This window comes from Mastigoproctus giganteus, chromosome 8 (assembly GCF_048544385.1).
Source record: "Mastigoproctus giganteus isolate SK-2022 chromosome 8, ASM4854438v1, whole genome shotgun sequence".
Lineage (NCBI taxonomy): Eukaryota > Metazoa > Arthropoda > Arachnida > Uropygi > Thelyphonidae > Mastigoproctus > Mastigoproctus giganteus.
This window is the reverse complement of record NC_143582.1, coordinates 32,773,957-32,788,648: the sequence shown is the minus strand read 5'-3', so window position 1 is coordinate 32,788,648 and position 14,692 is coordinate 32,773,957. Positions and strand designations below refer to the sequence as shown.

At 39.1% G+C, this 14,692-nt stretch overlaps 1 protein-coding gene across 1 annotated transcript in view; it reads left to right on the top strand.

The window, feature by feature from the left end:
• Window positions 1-11,538: 11,538 nt before the first annotated feature.
• The window catches only part of LOC150081426 (mitogen-activated protein kinase kinase kinase 4-like), a 350,096-nt gene continuing 346,942 nt past the window's right edge, over window positions 11,539-14,692 (top strand). Inside the window, exon 1 of the mRNA XM_090380199.1 lies at window positions 11,539-11,615. Coding sequence (XP_090236325.1) covers window positions 11,574-11,615 — 42 coding nt within the window. The 5' untranslated portion in view covers window positions 11,539-11,573. The remainder of the gene's footprint in view (window positions 11,616-14,692) is intronic.

Sequence of the window (14,692 nt, the reverse complement as noted above, 5' to 3'; positions counted from 1 at the left end):
CGTTTCAGAACTTCTAAGAGGGGTAGGGTACATCCTGACAACTCAAAATCATATAGCAATGTGGGGTCGGAAATGCTTTCCTGAAGCGGTTTGTACACAGAAGCACCATAAAGAAAAGAGACCGTAAGTGAGAAATCGTTTTAATAATACATGAAAAGAAGCAAAAGGTACATGGATTAAAGTAAGTGTTCGAAGTTTCTTCCACGGGCTACAATGCACACCTCACATCTCCGACGCATGGACATCCGAACATTCTGGAATACTCCAGGCGAATTTCGAATTTCTTGAACAAGAACGCCAAGTTAGTAGGATGGATGATTACACGAACGCAGAGTTAGCCGATATGCATTTGGCGTACGGGGCTGCAAATTGTAGTGGGCCAGCCGCACAGCATTTGTACGCGGAACGATATCCGACGAGGTGTATTCCCAGTCATAATTTCTTTGCAAGACTGCACCAGAGGTTAGCTGAGAGAGGTTCATTTGAAAGAGCTGACAGGAACAGGGTAAGAACAGCACGGACTCCAGCCGTCGAACAGAATGTGCTGCAGCATGTACAGGGAAATCCAAGAACGAGTACACGAAGTCTAGCAAACGCAGTTGGGGTTTCCCATTGCAGCGTCTGGAGGATTCTCCGAGAACAAGACATGCATCCGTTTCACGTGCAGCGTGTCCAGACACTGCAACCGGAGAATTATGCACCTCGTATTGCTTTCGCACAGTGGTACCTTGGAAAATGTGCTACAAATCCCCTTTTTCCTGCTGAAGTGTTGTTTTCCGATGAGGCATCCTTCACAAGGGAAGGAATTTTCAACACGCATAACGACCATATCTGGGCGGTCGAGAACCCGCATGCAATACGACGTCGTGCAGCACAGATTCGATTTTCGGTCAATGTATGGGCCGGTATTATGGGAGATCACCTCATCGGACCTTACCTGTTACCGTGTTGTCTAACCGGACCTATCTACTTGATCTTTCTGCAGCAAGTATTGCCACAACTTTTGAGAGATGAACAGATTTCTGCATCGACACAACAGACAATGTGGTTCCAACACGATGGAGCCCCTGCCCATTATAGCGGAGATGTTCGTAACTACCTGGATGTCACATTTGGTCAACAGTGGATCGTACGTGGTGGTCCCGTGCGTTGGCCTGCTCGGTCACCCAACCTATCATGTCTTGATTTTTATTTCTAGGGTCATATGAAATCGCTAGTTTATGACACCCCTGTTGACAATGCTGAGGAGCTGGTTGCAAGAATCGCAGTAGCTGCCGAAGAAATTCGCCTGGAGTATTCCAGAATGTTCGGATGTCCATGCGTCGGAGATGTGAGGCGAGGCGTGCATTGTAGCCCGTGGAAGAAACTTCGAACACTTACTTTAATCCATGTACCTTTTGCTTCTTTTCATGTATTATTAAAATGATTTCTCACTTACGGTCTCTTTTCTTTTTATGGTGCTTCTGTGTACAACACCGCTTCAGGAAAGCATTTCCGACCCCAGATTGCTATATGATTTCGAGTTGTCAGGATGTACCCTACCCCTCTTAGAAGTTCTGAAACGTTTAACTGAAACACCCTGTATACCTTCCTGAAACAAATACACATATACGAGGTGTGACAAAAAAGTTTTGTGAATAATTCATTTAAAATTTTATTTTGAAAATCGTGCAGATATGAGGCCATTGCCTTCAAAGTAGTCCCCTTCAGACTGTACATATGCATTCCAGCTTAGGATCCATTGATTATATAGGCGCCTCCGTAGCCAGGTGGGAAGGAGCAGCAGTGCGTAGCACACGCTTCTTGATTAGACCGGGGTTCAAGCCCGTCACCACCAAATAAGGAGGATGCGGAAAGGTCTGGGAATGACCACCGCATATTCCTGGAGCAATATGGCCTTAGTTGCTAATGCTCCTAAAAACCAAATAACAAACAAACCATTGATTATAACATTTCTGTTACTCACTTTCTGGTATGTTTTAATACCCTCATTACATTACTCTGAATTTCAGAAACTGACCGAAAATGCGTTCCTTTCATGACTCCTTTTAGTTGAGGAAATAAAAAGAAGTCACAAGGAGACAAATCAGGAGAAAATGAAGGGTGCTGCAATGTTGTAATCAATTTTGAAGTTAAAAACTCTTTCATTACAATGGCGGAATGTGCGGGAGCATTGTCACGATGCAAAATCCATGACGAAGCAATGAGATTGAACCCAGTTGACTCGCTTGTGAAGCCTTTCCAAAACTTGAAGGTAAAATTCTCGATTAACAGTTTCGTTAGGTGGAACAAACTTTTTGTGGATGATTCCTTTTCGATCAAAAAAGCAATTAACATGGTTTTCACTTTTGACTTTGACATTCTCGCTTTTTTAAGTCTTGGTGAGGAAGCTCCCTTCCACTGCTGACTTTGCCTTTTTGTTTCAGGGTTGTAAGCAAATACCGAGCTTTCATCCCCTGTAATCACATGAGAAAGCAAATCTGGAACATCTTCAATGCTTTGCAACATCTCCTGAGAATGTTGCAACCAAATTTCTTTCTGCTCATGAGAGAGGGTTTTCGATACCAGCTTTGCAGCCGACCGGGCTAGCCAGGTGGGTAAAGTGCCTGCCTGGCAACCCAAAGGTCGCGGGTTCGATTCCCGCCTCGGGCTTGGATCAAAGTACTGCAAAAACCTTGGGAGGTGCATTATGGCCACAGAAGCCTATGCGCCAACAACTACCAAAAAAAAAAAAAAAACCAGCTTTGCACACACACTTTCCTTATCAACAAATTTTCAGTCAAAATTTATCTAACCCTTTCCAGATTAATGTTTAGTTTTTTGGCAATCACTCTTGTAATTAACTGCTTATCGCTTTGAACAAGATCACGCACACGAACAATGTTTTTGTCATGTTGAGTCGTGGAAGGATACCCTGAATTCTCAGCATCTTTGACAGATTCACGTCCTTCTCAAAACTGTTTTGCCCAATTGAAAACGTGTTGTTTTGACATGGTATCATTTCCATAAACTCTAGTCAACTTTTCATAAATATGCGTTGACGCACTTTCCACCAAAAATTTTATCACAGCTCTTTGCTCTAAATTGCGCCCCATTTTTCACGTAACATTGAACTGAAACACGTCTTTACGCAAACCAACTTGTACAATGACTGAAATGACTGATGGTGTGTATCCTTTGCATGCAGGTAGAGGGGGGGTTCAGGCTACACAGTGGGTTTGGTTTGGTTTTTTAATGGCGTATTGGCAGCTAAGGCCATAATGCACCAAATCAAATTTAAAAGGCTACTGCTATACAGCGCGAGGACGTAATGGTTTACAATGCGGCCACTTTGAAAACAAAATTATTCTCAAAACTTTATTGTCACACCTCGTATGAATTCCTCTGATGCCAAAATGTAGAATAATAATATAGAACCTGGCACATTTTGGTGCCAGCTGCCCTTGTGCCCTTACACACCAATACCAATACTTTTTCTTTTTTTGCCAGTGCAGCAAAAGCCTGGGGCTTCCTTGCGCTATGTGGTGAATGCTATTACTTACTATTCACACCACTACTCTAATTTTTTCTTTCCCAGTGTCACACCTAACTGAATAAACCTTGCACTGGCCACTCATGTCAACTGGATCCACTGCCTTAGATTTAATCTATCTGCTTTTTACTAAGAGCATAACCGCTTCACCTCTCCTCTCCTGTCTCTCCTTCCTGTATACATTGTGCTCCCCATATTCAAATTCAGCATCACTTATTTCTGAGTAACACCATGTCTTCCCTAATCATACAATGTCTGCATTTGATAACTTAATCAGTACTTCAAATTCATCAAATTTATTTAAAATGCTCCTAGCATTAGTGTACATGCATGTATACATGCACATGTATTTATATGATCACATGGGTAGAATTTTTCTCAGCCTGATCTGTGCTTGTTAATAGGAGAGACTGTTTCTACAGGGATGGGATATACTTAAATAGAAAGGGTACAAGAATATTTGCTGATGCTATTGAGGCAGTGTTAGGTCGGTTGGAAAACTGCTAGCTGGGGTAAATATACGGACTAATAGATTAACAGTAGCTGCTGGCAGAGGTGGAAGTGATTCTTGTGCTGCTTCTATTGGAATGAGCAGGAGCCTAGAAAACAAGATGCAGGGGATTTCAGAGACTGCTGGGAGTCATTGCAGTACAAGTTAACACATGGGCTGTGCTAGGGTAGCTAAGAATAGGAACAGCTGCATGTATACTTATGTGTGTACACCAATGCTAGGAGTTTAGTAAATAAATTTGAGGTGTTGGTCAAAACATCAAAGGCAGATATCATTGGGATATAAGAGATGTGGTATCACACAGATACAAATAATGCTGAAATCAAATTTGGGGAGTACATTGTGTACACGAAGGATAGATAGGATAGGAAGGGAAGCGGGGTTATATTATTAGTTAAGAAATACATAAAATCCAAGGAAGTACAGCCAGTCGACATGGCTTAACAGTGCAGTGTTCAAACAGTTTGGTGTGAAATAAGCAATGAGAAATCAAAATTGAGAGGAGGAGTGTGTTATAGGCCTAATGACTCTGATGACTATAATAAACGACTGTACAGGGAAATAGTGGACCAGTAAATCAGAGAGTCTTATAATGGTGGATTTTAATTTCCCAGATATTGATTGGAATTTGTGGGTTGTTCACTCACACATTAGCAAAGCTTTTGTGGATTTATTGGATGATTGTTTCTAGAGCAGCATGTTCGGGAGGCAACTAGAGGGAGTAATACTCTTGATCTGATTATCAGTGGTGATTCTTCATGCATTAAGAATCTGCAGATAAAGGAACTACTAGGTGGCAGTGATCACAGTGTGCTGAAGTGGGATTTACTCAAAGAGGTAACTACCATCAGGGGTAAAGGGAAGGGTTTTTGCTTTCATAAAGGCAACTGCGCAGGTCTGAGATAGTATTTAAATTCTATATGGTGGGACCAACTGATGATGTTACCAACAGCAAATTCAAAATGGAAAGTGTTCAAAGAATTAATCTTGGAAGCTACTAGGCTTTTTATACCAACTAAGAAATATTGTTCGAGGTTTAGGCCTAAACAGATGTCAGATGAACTAATGAGACATGTGGCAAAGAAGAAAAATGCATGGAACACATATAAATTAATGGATGCCGTGGAAGCCTATGATAGATAGAAGCTGGTCTGTAACCAAGTCACAAAGGAGGTTAGGCAGGCGAAGGCAGATTACGAGAAATCTTTGGCAAGGGATGCAAAGAAAAACAGCAAGGAGTTCTTTACCTATGTAAACTCTAGAAGAAAAGAGATGAATCAGATTGGTCCACTGGATATCGATGGTCCAACTGTTGATGATCCTTCTCAGGTAGCTAACAAACTAAATGAGTATTTTGCATCTACATTGACACATGAAGAGTTATTCTGGGGGAGGGAATGCCAGAAGTGAATTAAACTCTAGCAGTGTGAGCTAGATGATTTTATAATAACTAAGAGCAAAGTGGAGGAGAAATTGTTGAAAATAAACATAAGAAAGGCGCCTGGGGTGGATGGGATCTATCCAGTTATATTAAAGGAGGCAGCAAAGGAAGTAAGTAAACTCTTAGCCATAATTATGAGAGCTTCCTTGGACTGGAGATGTGCAAATGTGACCCCAATTCACAAAGGAGGATTAAAGGGCAACACAAATAATTACGGACCTGTTAGTTTAACTTCTATTCCAGGGAAATTAATGGAGGCACTGGTTAAAGAAGCACTGCAGGATCATCTAGACAAGACTTCAGTTATAGCTTGGACATAGCATGACCATATGTACGGTGTACTATGGCCATAGATGCTGATGCACCGAATAAATCCCCACTCAACCAACCAATCGGACACAGCATGGTTTTGTTAAGGGGAAGTCTTGTCTGACCAGTTTGATTGGATACTATGATGTAGTCACAAAGAAACTGGATGCAGGGAATAATTTGGATATCGTATATTTGGATCTTAGAAAGGCTTTGGATACTGTTGCACATGGAAGATTGCTGCACAAATTGACACAGTATGGCATTGGAGGCAAATTGCTGCTATTGATAAAAGGATGGTTGAGAGGGGAAGAAGACAAAGAGTGGTAATCAATGGACACTGCGCTTCGTGGACTAATGTTATTAGTGGAATCCCTCAGTGTTCAGTGTTGGGTCCATTGTTGTTTTCTATATTTATTAATGATATTGGTGGTGATATATCAGGCTTAATGTTCAAGTTTGCAGATGATACGAGGGTTGGCTGGATTGTTAATGACACTAATGACAGAGGTGCCTCCATAGCCAGGTGGGAAGGAGCAGTAGTGCATAGCACACGCTTCTAGATTAGACCGGGGTTCGAGCCCGTCACCACCAAATACGGAGCATGCGGAAAGGTCAGGGAATGACCACCGCACCGGAGCAATATGGCCTTAGTTGCTAATGCTCCTAAAAACCAAATAACAACAACATAACAAATAATAACGACACTAATGACAGTACGCTGCTGCAGCAGGATCTCGAAAAGTTGAGCCGATGGTCTTAGAGGTAGCAACTGAAATTTAACATTGACAAATGTAAAGTACTGCATATGGGAAGCAGTAACCCCAGAGTAACGTATCAACTGTGTGGTACTACACTGACAGTGGTAGAGAATGAAAAGGACCTGGTGTAATTGTGCAGGCAGATATGAAGTTTTCTGAGCAGTGCAGACAGTCTGCAAGAGTAGCTCATGGTTTCTTGTTAATGAAATACAGGAATTTTTCTAGCAGGAAAGGAGTTGATTATCCCTTTGTATAAGGCAATAGTCAGGCCACACCTTGAGTACTGTATATAGGTCTGGAGGCCTCATTTTAGGAAGGATGTAGAGCTGCTGGAACGAGTACAGAGAATGGCAACAAGATTAGTGAATGGAACAAAGGGTTGCTCTTACGAAGAAAAGCTTAAGCTTTGCAAATTACAGTTCTGGAGACTAGGCACCTATGAGGTGATCTGATTGAGGTGTATAAAACCTTGAATGCTTGGAGCATGCTCAATGCTGATGGGATTTTTCCTCTTGCTCAGAATAATCTCCTGAGAGGGCATAAATTCAAATTGATGAAAGACAGTTGTAGAATAGACATGCAGAAATTTGCCTTTAGCCAGTGGGTGGTTAAATTGTTGGAACAAAGTTCCATCTGTCGTTGTGGAAGTTGATAGCTTAAATAAATTCAAGGAGAAACTGGACAAATGTTTAGAGGGAATGGACATGCGAAATTTTTTTTTTTTTTTGGCTGAAGCTATGTAAGCTCATACACTTGCTTTCTTGCATCACATGCTTCTACTACTACTATAAGCAGAGACCACACTGAGAAAAATTCTACCCTATCAGCCTTGCACATTCTCTCCAGGGACGAATTGATTGATCAGGCAAGAAAGCAAGCTTATACAGCATCAGCCAAAAAAAGAAATAATTCCCATTCACATCTCCATCTGCTCCAAAAGTTTGTTCAGTTCTTCCTGGATTCATTTAAGTTATCAACTTCCACAATGACACAAAAGGAAGTTTGTTCCAACAATCAACCACTCACTGGCTAAAGGCAAATTTCCACATCTATTCTTCAACTGTCTTTCCTCAATTTGAATTTATGCCACCTCAAGTGTGTAATCTGAGCAAGAAGAAGAATCCCATCAGCAGTGAGCTTGTTCAGACCATTTAAAACCTTAAACATCTCAATCATATCACCTTGCAGATGTCTAGTCTCCAAATGCTGCAAATTGCAGAACTTAAACCTTTCTTTGTAAGAGCATCCCCTTTGTTCCCCTCACCAATCTCATTGCCCTTTTCTGTGCCCCATTCCAGCAGCTCTACATCCTTCCTAAAATGAGGCCTCCAAACTTGAATGCACTACTCAAGGTGTGACTTGACCATTGCCTTATACAAAGGGATAATCACCTCCTTATCCTTGCTAGCAAAGCTTCTGTATATCATTGACAAGACCCCATTAGCTGCTCTGGCAGCCTGTCTGTACTGCTCTGAAAACTTCATATCTGGGGCACAATTATCCCCAGATCCTTTTCATTTTCTACTGTTCTAAGTGTGTACCACACAGTTGTTATGTTACTCTGAGATTACTACTACCCATATGCAGTACTTTGCATTCGTCAATGTTAAACTTCAGTTGCCACTTCTCAGCCCACTGCCCAATTTTTCTAGATCCTGTTGCAGTAGTACACTACACAGTCATTACTGTGATTAACAACCCTGCCAACCTTTGTGTCATCTGCAAACTTGGACACCTAATATACCTTCATCAATATCATTGATAAATATACAAAATTACAATGGGCCAACACTGAACCCTGGGGAACTCCACTAATAACATTGCTCCATGAAGAGCAGTGTCCATTGATAAGCACTCTCTGTCTTCTAACACTCAACCATCCCTTTATCCATGTAGCAACTTGTCCTTAATGCCATATTGCATCCATTTGTATAATAGTCTTCTATGTGCAACAGTATCAAAAGCTTTTTTGAAATCCAAGTATATGAATATCAAAAAAAATTTTTTTTTTTTTTTTTTTTGCATCCAGTTCCTTTATGACCACATTGTAGTATCCAATTAAATTGTCACCTTTTGATCTGCCTTGTGAATTGCAGATACATTTGCACTTCTCCAGTCTGTGAGGACCTCCTCTGATTCCATGGATGCTCTCACAATTATGGCTAATGGTTTGCTTACTTTCTTGTCTGCCTCCCTTTATATTACTGGCAAAAACCAATCCACACTGGTGCCTTTCTTATGTTTAGCTTCAATTTCTTCTCTACTTTCCTCTCAGTTATTATCAAGTCATTTAGCTCCTTATTAGAGTTGGATAAACTTCTGGCCTCCACTTCTCTACAGAATTTCTCATGTGTGAATGTAGATGCAAAGTACTCATTCAGTTTGTCAGCTACAATGAGCAGGATCATTAACAGTCAAACCATTGATATCAAGTGGATGAATCTCATTCATTCATACCCTTCTTTCTAGAGTTTACATAAGTAAAGAAGTCTTTGCTGTTTTATTTGCCTCCTTTGCCAAAGATTTCTTGTAATCTGCCTTTGCTTGCCTAACCTCCTTTGTGACTTGATTACAGGCTAGCTTATATCTACCATAGGCTTCTGTGTCACCTGATAATTTATATGCAATCCATGCATTTTTCTTCTCTGCCACGAGTCTCATTAGTTCATCTGACATCCATTTAGGCCTAAACCTTGAACAGTATTTCTTATTTGGTATGTAAAGCCTAGTGGCTCTCCAAGATTACTTCCTTGAAAGCTTCTCATTTAGAATTTGCTGTTGGTAACATCATCAGTTGTTCCCATAGTATAGAATTTAAAAACTATCTGAGTCCACCATAGTCACCTTTACAAAAGCAGAAACCCTTCTCTTTTACCACTGATGGTAGTTACATCTTTGAGTAAATTGCACATTAGTACACTGTGATCACTGCCACCCCAAGGTTCTTTTATTTGCCAATTCTTAATGCATTAATAATCACTGCTGATAATCAAATCAAAAGTATTACTCTTTATGGTTGTCTCTCGAACATGCTGCTGTAGAAAGCAATGAATAAATCCAAAAATGTCTTGCTAGTGTGCAAATGACCAACCAAAAGTTCCAGTCAATATCTGGAAAGTTAAAATTCCCCATTACAAGATATTCTGATTTATTCCCCCACTCTATTTCTCTGTTCTGTTGTTCATTCTACTTATGAGTCATTAGGCCTATAACACACTCCTATTCTCATTTTTGCTTTCATATCACTTATGTCACACTGAACTGACTCAGCATTGCACTGGCCACCCATGTCAACTGGATGTACTGCCTTAGATTTTGTTTCCTAACTAATTGCATAACTCCTCCTCTCTTCCTATTCTTTCTGTCCTTTGTATATACTTTCCCTTTTGACTATAGTCATTATGGTACCTTTCTATAAGATTTTTAAATGTTTAGCTAACAATTTAATTCCTTTGACATAGAAAAGAATTTTCTATTTTATGTTATTCATGGTTTAAAATCCTTTTTTTTTATCCATAATGTAAGTTTTGCTATGCATACTAGGTTAACATAAGGTTTGTTTAACCTGATTAGTTTGCTGGTCATCCTCCTTTCTGTTAAACCCCCAAATTTCATTTTCCTGGAGTCTCTTCCTTCTCAACTTTCTATCCTCTTTTTCCCTTCCCTTTCTCCCCTGCTTCTCTCACTTATTCCTGTTTCAGTTCTCAAAAGTACCCTTGGGATTTTCAGGTAAACCCTGAAAGCTCCAATACAAGTCTTGTACAGTCCCTGTCCACAAACTTGCCAGTTGCCGGCATTCAACAGAACCACACACACACATATGACACACCCACCCCTCACTCTCACACATACCGCTGGTTTTGGCATATACCTTCCAGATGAAACCACAGCATATAGGGGGAACCCCCTGGAGACTGCCTGAAAAACAAAAATAAATTGAATACTTTGTCCTTTCTGTACACATTGTATTCCCCATATTTAAATTTTGCATACCTTATATCCATGTGGCACCACATTCCTGATATCTAAACAATATCCACCTTTGATATCTTGACCAGCACTTCATATTCATGAAATTTATTTACTATACTCCCAGCATTGGTGTACATGCAAGTATTCATGCACCTGTTCTTATTCTTAGCTACCTGAACACAGCCCATGTGTTATACTTGTTCCTTGATTACTCCCAGCCATTCTATAAATCCCTAGCACGTTGCTTCCCAGGCTGCTGCTCATTCCAATAGAAGCAGTGCGGGAATCACTTTCACCTTTGCCTGCAGCCATTGTTAATCTATTAGTCTGTGTATCTCATCAAGCTAGCAGTTTTCGATCCACCCAACACTGCCTCGATAGCATCAGCAAATATTCTTACGCCCTTTATATTTAAGTGCATTCCATCCACATAGAAGCAGCAGAAGAAGATTTAAGTGGTTGAAATTAAATGGGAAGTGGAAGATGCTTTTAATACTATAGATTAATACATAGTTGCACAAAATAAAGCTACCCAGTTCTGTCTTGTTTATTTCTACTTAAGACATTTCTCATTTTACCTTACTTGCCCTTTTAGGTTTAAATTTTTTAATTTGATATTAAAGTTGTTTTAAATATTACTGTTTTAATTTATGATTTAAAAATTGTTCCCCATCATTGGGATGATCTAGAAATATCATCATTATATTTCTAAAAACATCATCAACATAAAAGGAATTTAAAATGTTTTTAACTGGGGAAAAAAAAATACTCCATTGGAGTACAATTATATACAATTTAATGTGATGCTACTGCATTAAATAATTCAATAATAATTGTATAGAAAGTGCTGATTGGCATCCAAAGCATAGCAGGATTAAATTTGAGGTCACAATATATGATGTCAGCAGAAAAGTGTTAAATATTATAAATAAAAGTATTTTTAACATTTAAATAATAAATATATTAATGAATAAATTTAATATTAAAATATTATTTTCTTATTAGGATTTAGAAATTGCAACAGAATTTAAAATTCTAGTTAAACCTATGGAGTTGCTATGCAGGCTGAAAGAGACAGGACACATCCATGTAAGTATTTTTAATTATGAATATTTTATAATATTTTGTGAATTTGAGGATACAAAATATTGATTGTTTCCTAAATGTTCTCAATTGGTACATAAAACAAGATATTTCCAATCATATTTTTCTTTGATCTAAAAGATCTTGCTATGTCTTTGGAAAGAAATACAGGAAAATAACTTGTCCTGTGTATTTTGTTGAACAGTATTTGAACTGCCACTAGTCTTAATACTCAAATTAGAGAAACATCCTTAGTTACAAGTTATATTGGCTTAAAAAATAAAATCAAAAGGCTAGTTTGTTATTTTTTTGTTTAAAATATGAGACATTTTTATGATGGCCTGTTTCAGTATCCCTTGGTCCGTTATCTGATAGTATAAGAGAGTTTTCTATCTTGAATCAATACACTGATTTCTTTCTTGGTTGTATAACTTTCGCTATATTAATATAATAAAGTTTAACTTGAAAAGAACTGCTCAATTATTTAAAAGTCATCAGAGATTTCATAATTGAGGTTTAATGTAAGAGATGAATGTCTTGAAACATTGCTCATAGTAGTTATTTTCTTTTAAAATAATAACAGATTAGCCTTTTGGTGATATTATTTATTCAAAAGTAATGCTTCTCGAAAAAAATTCGTGGTGATGGGAGTTTTCTGTTCTGAGTATTGAGACAGTACCTTTAACACGTATAATAAATATGTGTGTATTTATGAAAGAAAATGGTCTTATCTTTATTACTAATACCAAAAACATCCAGGTGCTAGAAGTAACAACAGATAAATAAACACAGTAAATGTATGCTACTATACCCTCGAACTAGAAGTCATTCACACAGCCTGATTATTTTTGAGCAACAGATTTTTTACTATAAATGGCAAAGGTAATGCAATTATTAGTGATATGTCACCAAGTTGGTGACATATCACTATACATATCAGACAGCTTTTAAGTGAGAATTGCATGCTCATTTCATGTTACCTTGATGGGAAATCAAGGTATATCCGTGTATCTTTTCCGAAACATTTTCTAGATAGCTGTTAGTCTCAGGCCACTAAGAACCTTTCTTCTGGATTGCTCCAATTTTTCCCTCATTAGCAGAAAAATCAATCAAGGTACAATCATAGTTGAGTGGTCAGGTACAGTAAGTAAAATATAATGTTTTTGTAAACCCCTCGGACCATATTGCCATCCTGGAGTACAGAAAATTTATTTATTATAATGTTTAAACACAATATTCAACTACCTACACATAGAACAGTCTTATTTGCATTCTACCTGCATGCAACAGGAAGTTGTAAAACTCTCTACAATTATGATTGAAGAACCCTGTGTCTCTCTACCATTGTTAGCATATCCCAGTAAGATGAAATTAACTGCTGGAAAGATATTTAGCATTAGCATTAGCATTAGTAGAGGCATTTGATGCAAGAAAGCAAGCTTATGCAGCATCAGCCAAAAAAAAAAAAAAAAAAAAAAACACCCACTTCCACTTCACCCCTCTGTTCGTTCAAAATACCTGGTCCAGCTGAGCCTTAAACTTATTTAGGCTATCAACCTCCACCACAAGGGATGGAAGTCTGTTCCACCAACCAACCACCCGCTGGCTAAAGGCAAATTTCCGCACGTCTATCCTACATCTGTCTTTCCTCAATTTGAATTTATGCCCTCTCAGGTGATTTTTCTGAGCTAGAGGAAGAATCCCATCAGCATTGAGCATGCTTAAACCATTCAAGGCTTTATACACCTCTATCAGATCACCTCGCTGGTGCCTAGTCTCCAGACACTGTAATTTGCAAAACTTAAGCCTTTCTTCGTAAGAGCACCCCTTTGTTCCATTCACTAATCTTGTTGCCCTTCTCTGTACTCGTTCCAGCAGCTCTACATCCTTCTTGAAATGAGGCCTCCAGACCTGTATACAGTACTCTAGGTGTGGCCTGACCATCGCCTTATACAATGGAATAATCACCTCCTTATCCCTGTTGGAAAAATTCCTGTATATCATTGACAATACTCCATGAGCTACTCTTGCAGCCCGTCTGCACTGCTCAGAGAACTTCATATCTGCCTGCACAACCACCCCAAGTCCCTTTCATTCTCTACCACTGTCAGTGTAGTACCACAGAGTTGATACGTTGTTCTGGGGTTGCTGTTTCCCATGTGTAGTACTTTACATTTGTCAATGTTAAACTTCATTTGCCACCTCTCAGCCCATCTGCTCAACCTTTCCAGATCCTGTTGCAGCAGCATAGTGTCAGTAGTGTCCTTGACAACCCTGCCAACCTTTGTATCGTCTGCAAACTTGGACATTAAGCCCGATATACCATCATCAATATCATTTATAAATACAGAAAACAATAATGGACCCAACACTGAGCCCTGAGGGACTCCACTAATAACATTAGTCCACGATGAGCAGTGTCCATTGATTACCACTCTCTGTCTTCTCCCCCTCAACCACCCCTTTATCCATAGCAGCAATTTGCCTCCAATGTCACACTGCTCCAATTTGTGTAGCAGTCTTCCATGTGCAACAGTATCAAAAGCCTTTCTAAGATCCAAGTATATAATATCAAAGTTATTCCCTGTATCCAGTTCTTTTGTGACTGCATCATAGTATCCAATCAAGTTGGTCAGGCAAGACTTCCCCTTAACAAAACCATGAGCTATAACTGAAGTCTTGTCTAAAATATGTCAACTGTAACTGAAGTATAGGGTCTGCATCTTTGGTTCAGCTATATTAACTCTACCAGCAGTGCTTGAATTTGAATTGATTTTTTTTTTTATGAACTCCCCAAACACAAGAGGTATTAGAACCAATAGTACTTAGTACAGTGCATGGGTTGGAGGTTGGGAAGATGAAAGAAGATATTTGTTGACATTAGACTTTAACTTCTGTAGACTGTAATTTTCAGAAACATACGTATGAAGGAAGGTTGTTCCAGAAAATGGCAGTTGAATGAATAAACTTGGAAGATTAAAAGTTGGTTCTGTGAGTTTAAAGTTGGACAGTAAATGGCTGGTGGCGTCACATGTTCGGACTGTTTTGAAAGAGAGAGAGAGCAGGAATTATAGAACAGTGCC